The 15,666-nt window shown below is 45.1% G+C and overlaps 1 protein-coding gene across 1 annotated transcript in view; it reads left to right on the top strand.

The window, feature by feature from the left end:
- Nucleotides 1-15,666, top strand: part of NOS1AP (nitric oxide synthase 1 adaptor protein) — a 341,485-nt gene that overhangs the window by 235,498 nt on the left and 90,321 nt on the right. Inside the window, exon 3 of the mRNA NM_001146219.1 lies at nt 12,089-12,181. Within this exon, the coding sequence (NP_001139691.1) occupies nt 12,089-12,181 (93 nt within the window). The remainder of the gene's footprint in view (nt 1-12,088; nt 12,182-15,666) is intronic.

Below are 15,666 nucleotides of genomic sequence, written 5' to 3'. Positions count from 1 at the left end.
TGGATGATCAGGGATGCAGGAAGTCACACAATATGGTTGACTGTCTTCTTTTAAAGAGAGATAGATCGAGCCTTAGCCAGAAGGATTCATTGTCTCATGACCATTTTTGGTCTGAAGCAACCTTAAATTCTTGATTCATGACTACTAAGTACTGGCAGGCTTTTACTCCTTCAGGCATGTGTGTGTGTAGAAATGAGTTATTCTGTTTAAGCATTGTTGTGTCTTTATTTTCTTCCTCTGGAAGATGATTTTTTTTTTAAATTTTATTTTATTTTTAAACTACATAATTGTATTAGTTTTGCCAAATATCAAAATGAAGATGATTTTAATGTCCCTTATCTTCCTACTTATATGAGATACTGTGTTAACCACCTAGAGGATGGTCTGGGTTAGATATTAGAGGAGAAGGATAGAATTGGTCACAGTCGGGATGTGTTGTTTTATTTTTGGCTTTTCACCCAGCTGTGCCTCTGATTTTACTGAAAAGGAGAAGGTTCTAATACGTGTTTTTACTGTGCTGCAAGAGCCATTGGAGGGAAAGGCAACCTGACTCAGTGGGCTGTTAGTAGCAGTGGTACTCATCTCGCTTCATAAATCACCCCTTTGGGCCCCTTAATCATTTGCGGTGTTGTTCAGCTCCCCGTGACCTGTCAGCATGCTCCCAGTCAAAGAAAGTGGCGGCTGTACTCCAGGGCCCGTCTAGTCTTCTCTCTGCAGGGAGCAGCTGCACTCAGAGGCTCCGTTGGGTACACGGCCTGGAATTGCCTGCACTTGAGGCCGCCTCTGCCTGTCATCCCAGGGCCTGTTTCATTTGCCCTCTACCGTCATGCCAGTCTCTCCACACTGTGAAAATGTCTCCCTCCCACAGAACGTCTGTGTCTGGATGAACCTCTGGCCCCACTTCCCAGTGCTCCAGAAAGCGGTGAACCGAATGTTTCCCACCCTGAAGCCCTCTTGATGTCCAGATGCCCCTTTGCCATGTTTTTCTGTCCCCATTAGCACTCTGTGCCCATCCCAGGTCATTGACATGTGTCCTGGGGTGTGGAATTGGGTGGGAAGCAACCTCATTTCCAGAGGAAATGAGGGCAGCTGGTGCGATTAGTATGGGAAAGAATTTGGGGTGTAGATTGTGTGCTTTCTGTTGAGTAGTCTGAGACTATTCTAAATCCTGTGAAGTTAATTTCCAGTAAGTTCTTCCTCCTTTCCTTGCTGCCGTTTATAAATGGAGTTGCCTGCTTATCTGAGAGCTTATCACACACGTATTGGATGAAGGGAGAAATGAATGATGAGTTTATTTTCTGGAGCCAAGACTCTGGGCTGGTGGGGTGCTGGGGCTGTAGGGAACAGATGTTGAGCACAGGGCTAACAGTTTCAGGCTTGAGTTTTCTATGAATGAACCTAGGGAACTATTTTACTGTTTTTAGGCAGTGGCTTCTTCATAAGATGAAATATCTGGTCAACATTTGTGATCCCAAACATTTCAAACACAAGAATTCCTGTAAATTTTTGTTGATAAAATATTTCAGAAGCTTTTGCACAGGGAAGGAAATCAACAAAATTTACCTACTGAATGAGAGAAGATATTTATGAACAATGTATTTGATAAGGGGTTGATATAACTCCTATAACTTCATATCAAAAAAGGAAACAACACAATTGAAAAATGAGCGGAGGGCTTAAATAAATTTTTTTTGCAAAGAAAGCGTACAGATGACCAATAGGCACATGTAAAGATGGTCAGCATCACTAATCGTTAGGGAAATGCAAATCAAGATCACAGTAAAATATCACTTCACACCTGTCAGAATGACTGTTATCGAAAAGGTAAGAAACCTTTGTGATGATAAGGATGTGGAGAAAAGGGAACCCTCATGCGAACCTCATGTTGGTGGGAATGTAAATTGGTACAGCTGTGGAAAACAATATGGAAATTCTTCAAAAAAAACTAAAAGTAGAACTATCATATGATTCAGCTGTTACACTTTTGGATATTTATCTGAAGAAAATTAAAACACTAATTCAAGAAGATATATATACTGTCTACATAGTAGCGTTATTTACAATAACTGACATACGGAAGCAACCCAAGTGTCCATCAATGAATGGTTAAAGAAGATGTGGCATATAAAAGTACTCAGCCATAAAATATTACTGAACTATTACTCAGCCATAAAAAAGAATCAGATGTTTCCATTTGTGTCAACATATGCTGACCAAAATCACTGCAGATGGTGATTGCAGCCATGAAATTAAAAGACGCTTACTCCTTGGAAGGAAAGTTATGACCAACCTAGATGGCATATTCAAAAGCAGAGACATTACTTTACTAACAAAGGTCTGTCCAGTCAAGGCTATGGTTTTTCCAGTAGTCATGTATGGATGTGAGAGTTGGACTGTGAAGAAAGCTGAGCGCCGAAGAATTGATGCTTTTAAACTGTGGTGCTGGAGAAGACTCTTGAGAGTCTCTTGGACTGCAAGGAGATCCAACCAGTCCATTCTAAAGGAGATCAGTCTTGGGTGTTCTTTGGAAGGAATGATGCTAAAGCTGAAACTCCAATACTTTGGCCACCTCATGCGAAGAGTTGACTCATTGGAAAAACTCTGATGCTGGGAAGGATTGGGGGCAGGAGGAGAAGGGGACGACAGAGGATGAGATGGCTGGATGGCATCACTGACTCGATGGATGTGAGTTTGAGTCCATCAGGGGTTGGTGATGGACAGGGAGGCCTGGCGTGCTGTGATTCATGGGGTTGCAAAGAGTTGGACACGACTGAGCGACTGAACTGAACTGATGTGGATCTAGAGGGTATTATGCTAAGTGAAGTAAATCAGAGAAAGGCAAAAGCAGTATAGATTTCATTTATATGCGGAATCTAAAAAAAAAACAAACAAAATAGAAACAGATTCATAGATACAGAGAATAATCTGGTGGTTGCCTAAGGGGGAAGGGTTTGGGGGAGATGGGTAAAATAGGTGAAGGAGATTAAGAGGTGAGGTACAAATTTATAGCTATAAAATAAATACGTCACATTATGGATGTAATGTACAGCATAGAAACTGTGAAGTGAAATGAAGTGAAAGTCGCTCAGTCATGTCCAACTCTTTGCAACCCCATGGACTGCATACTCCATGGAAATCTCTAGGCCAGAATACTGGAGTGGGTAGCCTTCCCCTTCTCCAGGGGATCTTCCCAACCCAGGGATCGAACCCAGGTCTCCTACATTGCAGGCAGATTCTTTACCAGCTGAGCCACCAGGGAAGCCCAAGAATACTGGAGTGGGTAGCCTATCCCTTCTCCTCCAGTGGATCTTCCCAACCCAGGAATCGAACTGGAGTCTCCTGCGTTGCAGGCAGATTCTTTACCAACTGAGCTATGAGGGAAGCCCCCATAGGAACTATACTAAATAGTGTTGGAATAACTCTGTATGGTGACAGATGGTAAATAGACTTGTCAAGGTAAACATTTTATAATGTATGACAATACGGAATCACTATGTTGTACACCTGAAACTAATATAATATTGCATGCCAATTACAATTCAATGAAAATGAAGAAAAAAATGACAATGTATACCAGCAGCCAGTGTAGCCGTATTAAGAGGAGAGCTTCCCAGGTCACTCAGTGGTAAAGAATCAATCACCTGCCAATGCAGGAGATGTGGGTTCTATCCCTGGGTTGGAAAGATCCCCTGGAGGAGGAAAGAGCCACCCACTCCAGTATTCTTGTCTGGAAAATCGCATGGACAGAGGAGCCTGGTGGGCTGTAGTCCATGGGGTCACAAAGAGTCAGCCATGACCGAGCGACTGAGCACAAGTGCATGCATGGAAAGTTGGGAGAGTTACCTTCTACCTTTCAAACTGAATTTCTAAATTACTCATGCCATTTGTGACTTTGGATCTCCTTGGGAAGAAAAGAAAGGGGAAGGAAGGATGATATCCTGAACGATGATCCAAAGAAGAATGTATTAATCCCGAGGACTACTGTCTTAAACCAAAGTAGACAAAATTGCCTTAAGAGGACAAATTTCAAATTTCCCCTAACTTACATAGTAAGTAGGAATAAAGCCTTCACACCAAGATGAAAGATGCTTATAGAAAGGAGGAGAAATTACTTTTTTTGTTCACTTGTGTTTTAGTGTAAATTTTTGAGCCTCTGCATAACTGATATGCTAAAAATCCTTGAACACAGATCTTGGTGCAAGTCTGTGACTATTTTTTTAGGATAATTTGCTGATGGGAGTACTGAGATCAAATGGTATGAGCAGGTTTTAGGACTGATAAATATTTATAAATTGCTTTCCTAAAAAGTTGTACCAATTTAGATTCCCAGCAGTAGTATATACATATCTCTCTTATCATACCCTCACTAGAATTTCTTTCCTATCATATTCTCATTATAATCAACAATTATCATTTTGTAAAAATATTTGACAATTTGGTACATTAAAATCTCATTTAATTTGCCTTTTGATTAAGTGAGATTGAGCATCTATATGTATTTTTTTCTCTTATTGTATTTTTTTTCTATGAGTGTACTCCATTTCTTTACCATTTATCAGGGTGTAAGTAATGTTAGTACTAATTTGAAAAGATATTTGTAAAGTAAAAATACTTTTTAATGTAAAAAATATTTCAGAGATACAAAACGTGTAAAACACAACCTATGAACACCTGATGTCTACCACCCAGCGTCATTCCCTCCCAGCATAATAGCTGTCATCTTAATGCCTTTGATTTAGAAAACAGATAACTGTAAATAGCAGTGGTGCTTTCCTAAGAATCTATATTTTAATTGTTATAATAGCATCTGCACTTAAAATATAGTATTTTCATGCATGATCAAGATGCTTTGATTATTGTCTAAGGCAATTCTGGATACAAATAAAAATATGTAAAAGCTCTTGTTGTATGCTTCTATAGCCCAGAATAATGTTTTTGAGCAATGTGATCTGTATTGCCTCCTATAGTTTAAAAAAAAAAAAGCAGCAGCAGCCAACTTCTGGCCCTATCCCAGAGATGCTGAATGAGCATCTCTGAGGTCTGGCTCTGGATACAAATTCTGCCATTTAATCAGGTATCGCAAGAGGAATTTAAAACAAGCTTTAGATCTCCTGGTCTACAGAACTGAGTGAATACGTAAATCCTACATTTATGTTACAATGGCAATGAATATTCCTTTCTTTAAAAAGTAGCTCCTCTGCTTTCTTTTAAATAATGTGTACTTGATGGGGATTTTATTTATACTCAACTTTCAGTGATATGTCTTGCTAAAATAAGTTACACTGGGCTTGAGGTTGATAGATAGGAACTAAAGGTCTGTACCTAGTATTGCCCCAAATCCTCAGGTATTCTAGAATGTGGATTCAGCACCAGCTTTGGTCTTTGTCTTGCTCACGTTTCTGGGGTTTCATAGGAGTGAACAGTACAAGGTACTGAGCCACACAGCGGTGTCAGGAGCTGCACGGATGCTCCTCGGCAGCCTTGTCCTTCAGCTTCTGGCTCCGTAGGCACAGGACCTGGAACTGAGGGAAGCTGGGTCGCCCGGAGAGCAGAAGCTCATCTGCACGACTGGCCCGTCGATTTGTTACCTCTGTGCCATGAGTTGATTGAGAACAGCCTTGACCAATGGTGGAGGCTCTACAGTATTTCACTTAATGAAGTATGGATCAAGCAAAAGATAAAGTACTTACCAGCATGCTGTGGTGGAGAAGGCAATGGCACCCCACTCCAGTACTCTTGCCTGGAAAATCCCATGGATGGAGGAGCCTGGTAGGCTGCAGTCCATGGGGTCGCTAGGAGTCGGACACGACTGAGTGACTTCACTTTCACTTTTCACTTTCATGCATTGGAGAAGTAAATGGCAACCCACTCCAGTGTTCTTGCCTGGAGAATCCCAGGGACGGGGGAGCCTGGTGGGCTGCCGTCTCTGGGGTCGCACAGAGTTGGACACGACTGAAGCAACTTAGCAGCAGCAGCAGCACGCTGTGGAGTTTAAAAGAATGAAAGAAAGTCAGATCTTCTTACAGTCTTTATACCCATGGAATGGAACCTAGGTTTTGATAACTTGTTAATCAGTTAATTAACTTATGGGAGATTTATTTTACCTTTGTGGACAGTGTTATGTTTTCTCAGGCTTGGGAAATAACCACTGGCAGCTGTGTCCATTAATTTATTTGACATTAATTTATCACCCTCCTGTGTTCTGGTGCTATATTCTTGGGTACAAATATGTGTAAGATGTTTCCTGCGCTCAAGGAGGGCCTGGCCTAGTGGGAAATACATGACCTATCAGTGGTGAGGGATAGTAGAGGCTCACATGTGGCAGTGGCAGCCAAGTTGCTGGTGTAGTTCTGTGGGAGGGTATGGGAAGTGGGAGTTGACCTGCAAGACTTCCCTGTGAAGCAGGCTGAGTGGATATTTTAAGAATAAGCAGGAGTTCATCAAGCGGATGGTGGGGGGAGGGCATTCTGGGCATAAACATTAGCAAATGCAATTACATGGAAGTATAGAAAAATACGGCATGTTTGACTTGCATGTGGGAGAGTAACAGAAATGTCCTTGCGCAAGCAGAATTAAAGTGGACTTGCCATGAGAAGAAATGTGTTTGTTACAGTGTTTTCAGATGTTTATCTTCTACTGGTAAAATATACCTTAAATTGTCCATTTCAACCATTCTTCAACATACAGTTCTATGAAATCTGCGTACAGCATTTGTATTATGCAACCATCATCATTGTCCGTCTCCAGATCTTTTCTTCTTCCAAAACTGAAACGCTGTACTCCTTAAATGCTAACTCCTCATTCTCCCCTTTCCCCCAGCCCCTGATGACCACCATTCTGTTTTCTATCTCTGTGAATTTGACTACTCTTAGGTACCTCATATGGAGAAGGCAATGGCACCCCACTCCACTACTCTTGCCTGGAAAATCCCATGGGCGGAGGAGCCTGGTGGGCTGCAGTCCATGGGGTCGCTAAGAGTCGGACACGACTGAGCGACTTCACTTTCACTTTTCAGTTTCATGCATTGGAGAAGGAAATGGCAACCCACTCCAGTGTTCTTGCCTGGAGAATCCCAGGGACGGGGGAGCCTGGTGGGCTGCCCTCTATGGGGTCCGCATAGAGTCGGACACGACTGAAGTGACTTAGCTTAGCTTAGGTACCTCATGTAAGTGGAATCGGGACTTTTCTGATAGCTCAGAGGATAAAGAACCTGCCTGCAATGCAGGAGACACAGGAGACGCAAGTTAGATCTCTGGGTCAGGAAGATGCCCTGGAGGAGGGCATGGCAACCCACTCCAGTATTCTTGCCTGGAAAATCCCATGGACAGAGGAGCCTGGCAGGCTACAGTCCATAGGGTCGCAAAGAGTCACGGCTGAAGCGACTGAACATGCACACACGCAAGTATGTTGTTAAACTTTCGAATGTTAAGTGCAAAATGATTTTCTACAAACCATTTATAAGATGGTCCCTTTGGTTGAAGTGGTTACAGTTTTGCTGTAGAAAAGTGTTTGCACTCTTGAACCCAAGACTGTGGGCAGAATGTGATTAAAATGCCTAGTCACACTACTAGAATTCATTTTAAATTTTCTGTGGTCACTCGCAGGAAGCAAAGCCATAAGACTTACTCTAGAAAGGTGGTAAACACAGCTGATTGTAAGCCAGGGGCTGGGCCAAGCAAGAACATCACTATCCATGTTTGCAAACTAAATCTCCTCTCTTGGTCAAGTAGCACCTTGATTCATAACTGGAAGCATTGTGGGGACAGTAGGAAGGAGCTGGGCAAAGGAAATTTTATGGAGAAGAGTGAAAGGCTCAGCTTCTTATGTAGCTGATGAGAGTGCATCGCTAGATAAGTTGTAGACAAGGTAATCGAAGAACCAAAGATCCTTTTTAAAAAAATCCAGGATTCTTCAGGGAGCTAGACATTATCGTGGAAATGGATGTGTGTGTGTGTCTGTCTCTCTGTCTGTCTATACAGCCCCAAGCTTCCCCTGACTCCTAAGAAAGTGATTCTGTTATTAATACTTATTTCTGCAGTACAGCAGGGCTGGGCCAGTTTCATCATTACTCTGTTACAGACCTCCTGCTTCCCCTTCTTGGATGCCCTGTAGTTGAAACTGGAGACACACAAGATTAGGAGCTAGCCCTGGGAGTTGGGGACAAGGACGCACTGGGGCCTCAGAGATAACCTGTTCTGTTAGCAGCTCTCTGACTTCCAGCCGACGTTCTTACTCGCATCCTGGTTGACTGTTTACTCCTGGCGCCTGCTGAACCTGGGCCCCTCCCTCTACCCGGCCTCCCCTTCACGGGCCTCACTGGTTGACACAGCACACTAAGTTCCATGGCTACTATGCCCACACAGGGTCCGCAGGCTCTTGTTTATGAACCCAGACACTTGGTCTTTCTAGTCAGTGGTTAGTGTTCCAGGGCTTGTAATGTTTTGTTTCCTAAAAGGTCAGGTCCTGTCGGGCTTAATCTGTCCTTGCTGGTGGGGCTCTGACTAGCAAAGCAAATAGATCAGGTCAGCCTGGCTGCATTGGGGGAAGAGCCAGGCCTGTTGGCACAGACTTCAAAGCTGGCATGGGCTTTCTGGAAGGCTGGCCTGGGCCGCAGACGGTGGCACCAGCAGTCCTGTTTGTTCTTCGGCCCCTGGCAAAACCTGGGCAGACTAGATTCCTACCCGGCAGAACACGGTGCTTCCTCTGGACCTGCCTAGCCCTTGGAGTAGTGCAGTCTGAGAAAGAGGAGAGCTTGTCCTTGTGAGCCTCTTCTCTGTGTTCTCCTGGCCGCTCCTATCATCTTCTCTCTTTAAAATCCATTTACTGTCCCCCCAGTGAGCATAATAACACGATTCTCCAAATGAAGTATACTTGCCATATAAATAAATGGTTTTATGATAAAGATTTGAACCTTTTCAGACACTTGCTTTCATTTCCCTGGTTTTCAACAGAAGTGCAACTTGAGTACCTGTTCTCTGGTTGGAAAGGGTTTGAGACATCCGAACACCAGACACGTGGAGTAGGTGCAGAGTGTGTCCAGCCCAAGAGCCTTAGCAGCGCTCAGGTGGTGCATACTAGCAGCGATCGTGGGGCCTGGAAGCCTGTTTCCTGCCTCTTGGCCCTCTTCACTTTGAAGCGCTCCAGAGAGCATCCCACCAGCTGTCGTAAGGAGGACACCTGTGTTGTCACTGTCACTGAGATTCAAATGCAGTGGTTTGGTCATGCTTTTCCACGTTGTCACTGTGCCCACACACCAAAGAAGAGCCATCTGGAACTATGGCAGTGATCGAATCAGAGGCTGTTTTCCAGTTCCAAAGAGAATGTTTAGTTGCATTTTGAGTTCTTAAGATCAGGGTATTAAAGACATGGCCATGGTTGTTCAAGTACGAACTATGGAAATGGTTTAGATTTTAGATACACAGGCAAAGAGCTGCTGGGGCGTCTCTTGCCAGCCTGGTTTGGGGGCAGGGATATTGATTTTTTAAAAATCCCGAAGAGAATGAAACCAGTAGGACTATGGACCAAACAATAAAGCAACATAGTCATATTTTTCCGGAAATGGAAGCCATTTATGGGTCTGGTTCAGCCGGCAGTAATATGCTCTCTAGAACCAGGGCAGGGAAGTGACATCGTGCCTTGCAGAGATGGTGGTTTAGTTGCTAAGTTGTGTCTGACTCTTGCGACCCCACAGACTGTAACCTGCCAGGTTCCTCTGCCCATGGGATTTTCCAAGCACGAATACTGAAGTAGGTTGCCGTTTCCTTCTCCAGGGGAATCTTCCCAACCCAGGGATCGAAGCCGGGTCTCCTGCATTGCAGGCAGATTCTTTACTGACTGAGCTACCAGGCAACCCCTTAATATTCGCTGCTTTGATTTGTTGCTGGAAAGAGGGAAGAAGGAAGGATGTGGAGCTTGTGCGAGTGACATCCTGGATGAGAGCAAAGACAATAAAGCAGGCAGAGACTGACGTGTCTAGGGCAGGTTTTGTCCACCTCCGGGTGTTTCCTGGACTCTTAAGCCCTTATCTCCCACCTGAGCTCATCAGAACACACCCCTCTGCACTCCTTCTACTGGCAGGAGCAGCTGTGATGTTAGTGATTTGTTTCCAAGGGAGGCACAGCTGAAAGATTGTGTTCATTGAAAGCCTGCGAGCAGAGGTAAATAAATGCAGGTGTGGCCAGGAAATGGAGCTGGTTCACCTCTCCCAGTGGGCACAAGGCCAAAGTCAGCAGACTTACAGAGTCTCATGCTGGCTCTCCCACCCAGAGATAATTTCAGTTCATCTAGTGCTGCCCCTGAGCAGAATGCTGCAGTCGGGGGAACACCCTGCAAATTGTAGCCGCGCTTTGAGTTGCATGCCGATCACAGCTCTACCCTCCACCAGCTTACAGCCATTGACTTAGAGAGCAATTTGTAACATGACCAAGGCCGTCTCATAAGCCAGACTCCAGTACAGATGGCATGTCTCCCTGTCCTTTACTGTATTATTCTTAATTGGCTCTGGGTTCCCAGACTCTGAAACAGAGCCTGAAGTTGATGTTTCCTTCTCTTTCTCCTATGTGTCTGCGGCTCTTCTTTCAGGATCCCTGGTAAAAAGGACAGCTGTTGACAGGATAGAGTGATTGGGAGGATAGGAGACATGACCACCAGACTGGGGAGTGATTTATGTTGCCATCACCTAGAAACTCAGATCAGCAGTAAACCGGAACCTGCCCTGATGATGTGAAGAAAAATACTTCACCTCAGTTAGCCAGGTCACGTCCTTATCTCTAAGAAGCAGACAGCCAAGGGGCGTCAGCACTAGCTGTGCAACAGAAGAAGAGAATGAGCTGACATTTCAGTGGAAGGGATCGAGTACAGGCAGGGTAGGAAGCTCTCATTTGAGTTCTTAAAATCAGAGTATTGAACAGCATGGCCAAGGAAAGGTTCTAGATTTCTTGTGAGATTTTCAAGGTAAGTTACGTTTTTATCTTGTTAGGGTGGATTAGATTCGTGTCTTTCAAAATACCAAGTAGAAATAGGTTTTGGATGTATAGGCAAGGAGCTGGTACCTTATTAAGCTTAGGTGGTGGCATGGTGGGGAAGGGTCTTGAGTCTAAAAGGTCCCAGAGAAGAGAGCCTATGGGTTGGAGTAGACATTTTGGCCCTGGGTTCTGTATTATTATTTTTAAGTCTCTAGTCCAAATGTTTGGGCAGGTAAGTTTGCTAGGTGATGATACCAAGATGAGGACCAGATGAAAATGGATAAATGCTTAGAATGAAGTTCAGTGGAGAAAATGTAGAGCTATATCACCATTCTGAATACCTGCACAAACTTAAGAAATGGCTGTGAATGAGAAATGTAAGAATATCTGGGGTTGAGGATGAAGGCCAGCATCCTTCAGCAGTGTAGTCTGTGGCTGAAGCAGGCCTGTTCAGAATTGCAGATAGAAGTTTAGAATATAGGGCTGTGATGTGATGACCTCCCTTGTAACCATCAGTAGTCAGATCCTTTTTAGAATACTGTCTAGAATATTTCAGACTAGTGGGCAGGTCTGGAGACTGACCTACAGATAAGGGAATTTGGGACTTGACCTTGTAGAGAATAACTTAGATTTCATAATGATCTTTAAGAATGTAAAAATCCTGATCTGAGGATAGATTCCAGCTCTTCTTAATCTTCGTTGAGGGTGGAAGAGTGTCTCAGCAGCATTTGGGTAGACTTGAGGAAAACTTGACTGACAATGAAAGCCATTAAATGTCAGAATGATTTACGGGGGGAAGGTTCTGGATTTCTCATGAGATTCTCAGAGTAGGCTCTGTTTTCATCTTGATAGAATAGATCAGATCCATTCCCGTGGCCCAATGTGATAGCTGAGTGTGACACCAGTGACCATTCAGAGTCCCTGTTCCAACCCAAATATCGCCAAGCCCCTGCCTACAGACATCCACCTGCTTTTACATCCCCTGAGGTGCTTCATGTCCCCAGAATCAGCACCAGCTCCCTACACCCATCCGTGGCCCTCTTCTCCAGGTCACAGGCTTTCGGGGTCCATACAGATGCACTGCTCTAACCAGATTGCGCTTCTTTGTCTCTTCTCACTTGCAGTATGAGTTTAAAGCCAAGAACATCAAGAAGAAGAAGGTGAGCATTATGGTTTCAGTGGATGGAGTGAAAGTGATTCTGAAGAAGAAGAAAAAGGTAAGTGACTCTGAACCACAAACTCTGCTGAAGAGAGACGCAGGGTAGGTGGGCGTGGGGTAGCTTTTCTTCCTAGGCCACTCTCTGGGCAGATTCCTTCCCTTATCTGGTGAGGTGGTCTGCTCTAACCAGCAACAGCATTGAGAGGCTGCAGCTGGAGCAGAGAGAAGGCAAGGACCAAAGGCCTGGTCAGTTGACTGGCTTAGTCCTGGTGTCCCGTGAGTGACAGGTTCATCTGTCATCCCTGCATTCACCCCTTTCCCCAATCTGTTACCTTTACCTTTGAGGCTTGATCTTGGGAAATACTATAAATTCAAGTTCAGCAGGGTTCAGTGGGGGAGGAGGTGAGAGGAGCCTTCCTAAGCAGTTGTCCCATCCTAAGTAGCCCCTTAAGACCCAGCATAGCTACTGTTCAGGGTACAGGAAGGCTGGGGTGTGACCCTCGTGGGACGAAGGTATTGGTCCGTGTGACGGGCCATCCTCTGAGTTGGGGAGAGGCAAGCGAGTGAGTGTATGTTGTTTAAACACTGGGCTGTTTTGTGTCCATTTTATGTGCTATGGGAGAATGATATTCTGGGAAAGGCTAGATTCACATAATAGTCAGAGGGGAGAGTGTATGTGTTTCTGGAAAGAAATGGAAAAGGGCTTGGTTGATGGACAATGTGAGGAGAAGCACTTTCTTTGTCCTCTTTCTAGACTCTGCTGAGGCCTTTGTTTTATACTCAGTGATGTAGCAGCATCCATACTAATGTATAGACATCTTGAGCTGCCTTTGGTTCCAAGCCTCTATTGCTCTCGGGGCTTCCTGGTTAGCTCAAATGGTAAAGAATCTGCCTGCAATGCAGGAAACCTGGGTTTGATCCCCGGGTTGGGAAGATCCCCTAGAGAAGGACATGGCAACTTACTCTTAATAACTTACTTATTCTTGCCTGGAGAATCCCATGGACAGAGGAGCCTGGCGGGCTACAGTCCATGGAGTTCCAGAGTTGGACACGACTGAGCAAGTAACACTTTCACTTTTCTCTATTGCTCTTAATTCAAATGGGACTCAAGGCAGACCCTGAGTCTGGGGGTTATGGAAGGTAAACACAAATACTAATACAGAGTAGTAGGTACGTAATACGTAGAGGTATTAAAAGATAAATACACGGAAGTAGGAAAGTCAGGGGGTAGATGTTCAAGTTGTAGTCGTCTTACCAATCCAAGGATTTAAATCTTCTCTGTCCTCCTCACAAAAGACATTCCCCAATGTATGACTGGACCTCTCCAGTGAGGAGGACTCTGCCACTTCTTAAGGCAGCCCATTTTTTTCTCTGGACAGCTGGACATTTGCAAAGGTCTCCCACATATAAAACTCAAACTGGTTCTCTTATGCTTCCTAAATATCTCCAGGGGTGATTCTAGAAAGTGTTTTATGGCTGTGAGATTGGAAGTTTATAGGAAGAAAATAGAAGATGATATACTGTTTGTAAAGAATTAACTCCTTAAAAATTTACAAGTAATAGGGAATTTGTAATAGCTTATTAAATATCCCCGACTTTATAAACTTCCACTGTGGGAACATTCATACTAATGTATAGACATCTTGAGCTGCCTTTGGTTCCAAGCCTCAGTCCCCATCGTATTCTTACCCTGGGGATCTTTTCTGCCCCTTCCCTCTACCCCACATATGTGCACACAGCAGTTAGCCATGAGACAGTCTTTAGAATATTGTCCTCTCAGGGGTTCTTGAGAAGGAGAGTTACTGGAATAAGTGAGGCCCATCAGGTCAGTGGGATCCCTGTGCCCCTGTTAAAGAAATTACAGATGATGACCAACGTGAATTGAAAAGCAAGAGAGATGGTCAGAGGAAAAATGGGCCAATGCACCCAAGCTCGTGATTCAGCCAGCCAGGCTGAGCCCAGCTTGGCTTTCATCCTGTGTTGTCAGATAGCTTTTCTCTGCCCTTCACGTGAGGGGCGACTCATGGGTTGGTGCTCTCATGATAAAATGGTAGTCTTGATTTGTGGACACGCTCCAGGCTGCAAGATGCTTTCACACCCATTATCGTCCCATCTCCCCACAGTCCTTCTACGAAAGTCACCTGGACATCTCACTTGGTCAGCATTTGTAGCACCTCATCCCTTCAGGGAACTCGCCACGCAGTTCCCTCACTAAACTGCTCCCTCACCAGTGGCCGATGTGTCAGCCTTTCGGAGTCTGAAACTCAGACTCATAGGATTTGAAATCATGGACCTTAGGACACTAACTCACACTGACAAAGCTCAAAAGAGGCTGCCGTATAAACCAGAAATCAGGTCCTTTGTTCAGTTTGAGACATTGTCCAGTGCTCCAGACCAGGCACTCATGCGAGCCTCCCGAGCACATTCTTCTGTCAGAGGCACGCAATGTGAGAAGACACGTCACTCGAGGGTTGCTCAATGAGCACGGAAATGGAGCAAGTCAGCTGACTGCATGACAGGCATGTTTCCTGGCCTCTGGCTCCACAGTAAGCCGGATGTTCAGAGTGGCCTTGTTGGGTACATGCTGCTCCCAGAGTCTGTGCAACAGACTGTCCAGGCTTTGCCCTCGCAACTCTGACTTCTGTGCTTCTGTGGCTGAGTGTCTTGGCATCTCCCCACCTCCACAGTGAGCATGCACTCCTGCCTCAGGTAATCTCTGTTTACCTGCAGCTATGGTGCATTTCTGGGCCTGCTGTCCTGGGGCCTATTCTGTGCCTTTCGGTAACTTAGTATACGTCTGAGCTGATCCATAAGGGCTGACTTCGTGGTTCTACCCTTAGAGGACAATCTCGTTTCCCACCTCACCTGTCCCTTGTATATCATGGACCAAACGTGGTGCCATGCTTATCCTGCATGTGAAGAAACAGAGGCTCGAGAGTCTAAGCTTTTTGCCCGAGATGACACGCCGTGCAAGGACAGCTGTGTGAGGCAGAGTCGCCTGGCAGAAAAGCAAGCCTCCTTCCACTGAGTACACGAAAACCGAGCTGGAGAAGTGTCTTGGAGTCCCGGGACCCCGTGACTCACTTTGAAACTCTCTCCCCAGTAACCTCTAGTGTGGGCTCCCCCTCCAGCAGCCCAGAACAGGTCTTTCCTCAACGTGATTCTTTTGCTGCCAGGCCTGGGAAAGGGGGGCCCCTCCCATCTCGTTCTCTCCACCCCCGCCCGGCGTGGTTGTCATTTGGATAAGGCCTTTAATCACAGGGTTCATTTTACACTGGTTCTGACAGATGAATGCACATTAATAGCAATCAGCCTTTTTTGCCATCTTATTCCCATGTGACTGTCCTCTGGTATGTGAGTATGCCGACACCGTGTGTGTGTGTGTGTGTGTGTGTGTGTGTTTGTTTCTCTGTCTCTGTTTGTAGAATAGAGACGGGCGTGTGTAGACATGCCGTGCTTCTCTCCAAGGAATGGAACAGTCAGCACATTTCGGTGCTCAGGACTGGAGCTCTTGCCAGGTAGCTGTAAGTGTGGAAAGAGTCG

The sequence above is a fragment of the Bos taurus genome, chromosome 3 (genome assembly GCF_002263795.3).
Source record: "Bos taurus isolate L1 Dominette 01449 registration number 42190680 breed Hereford chromosome 3, ARS-UCD2.0, whole genome shotgun sequence".
NCBI classification, from domain to species: domain Eukaryota; kingdom Metazoa; phylum Chordata; class Mammalia; order Artiodactyla; family Bovidae; genus Bos; species Bos taurus.
The sequence above is the reverse complement of the archived record's forward strand: the minus strand, read 5'-3'. Positions and strand labels throughout refer to the sequence as shown.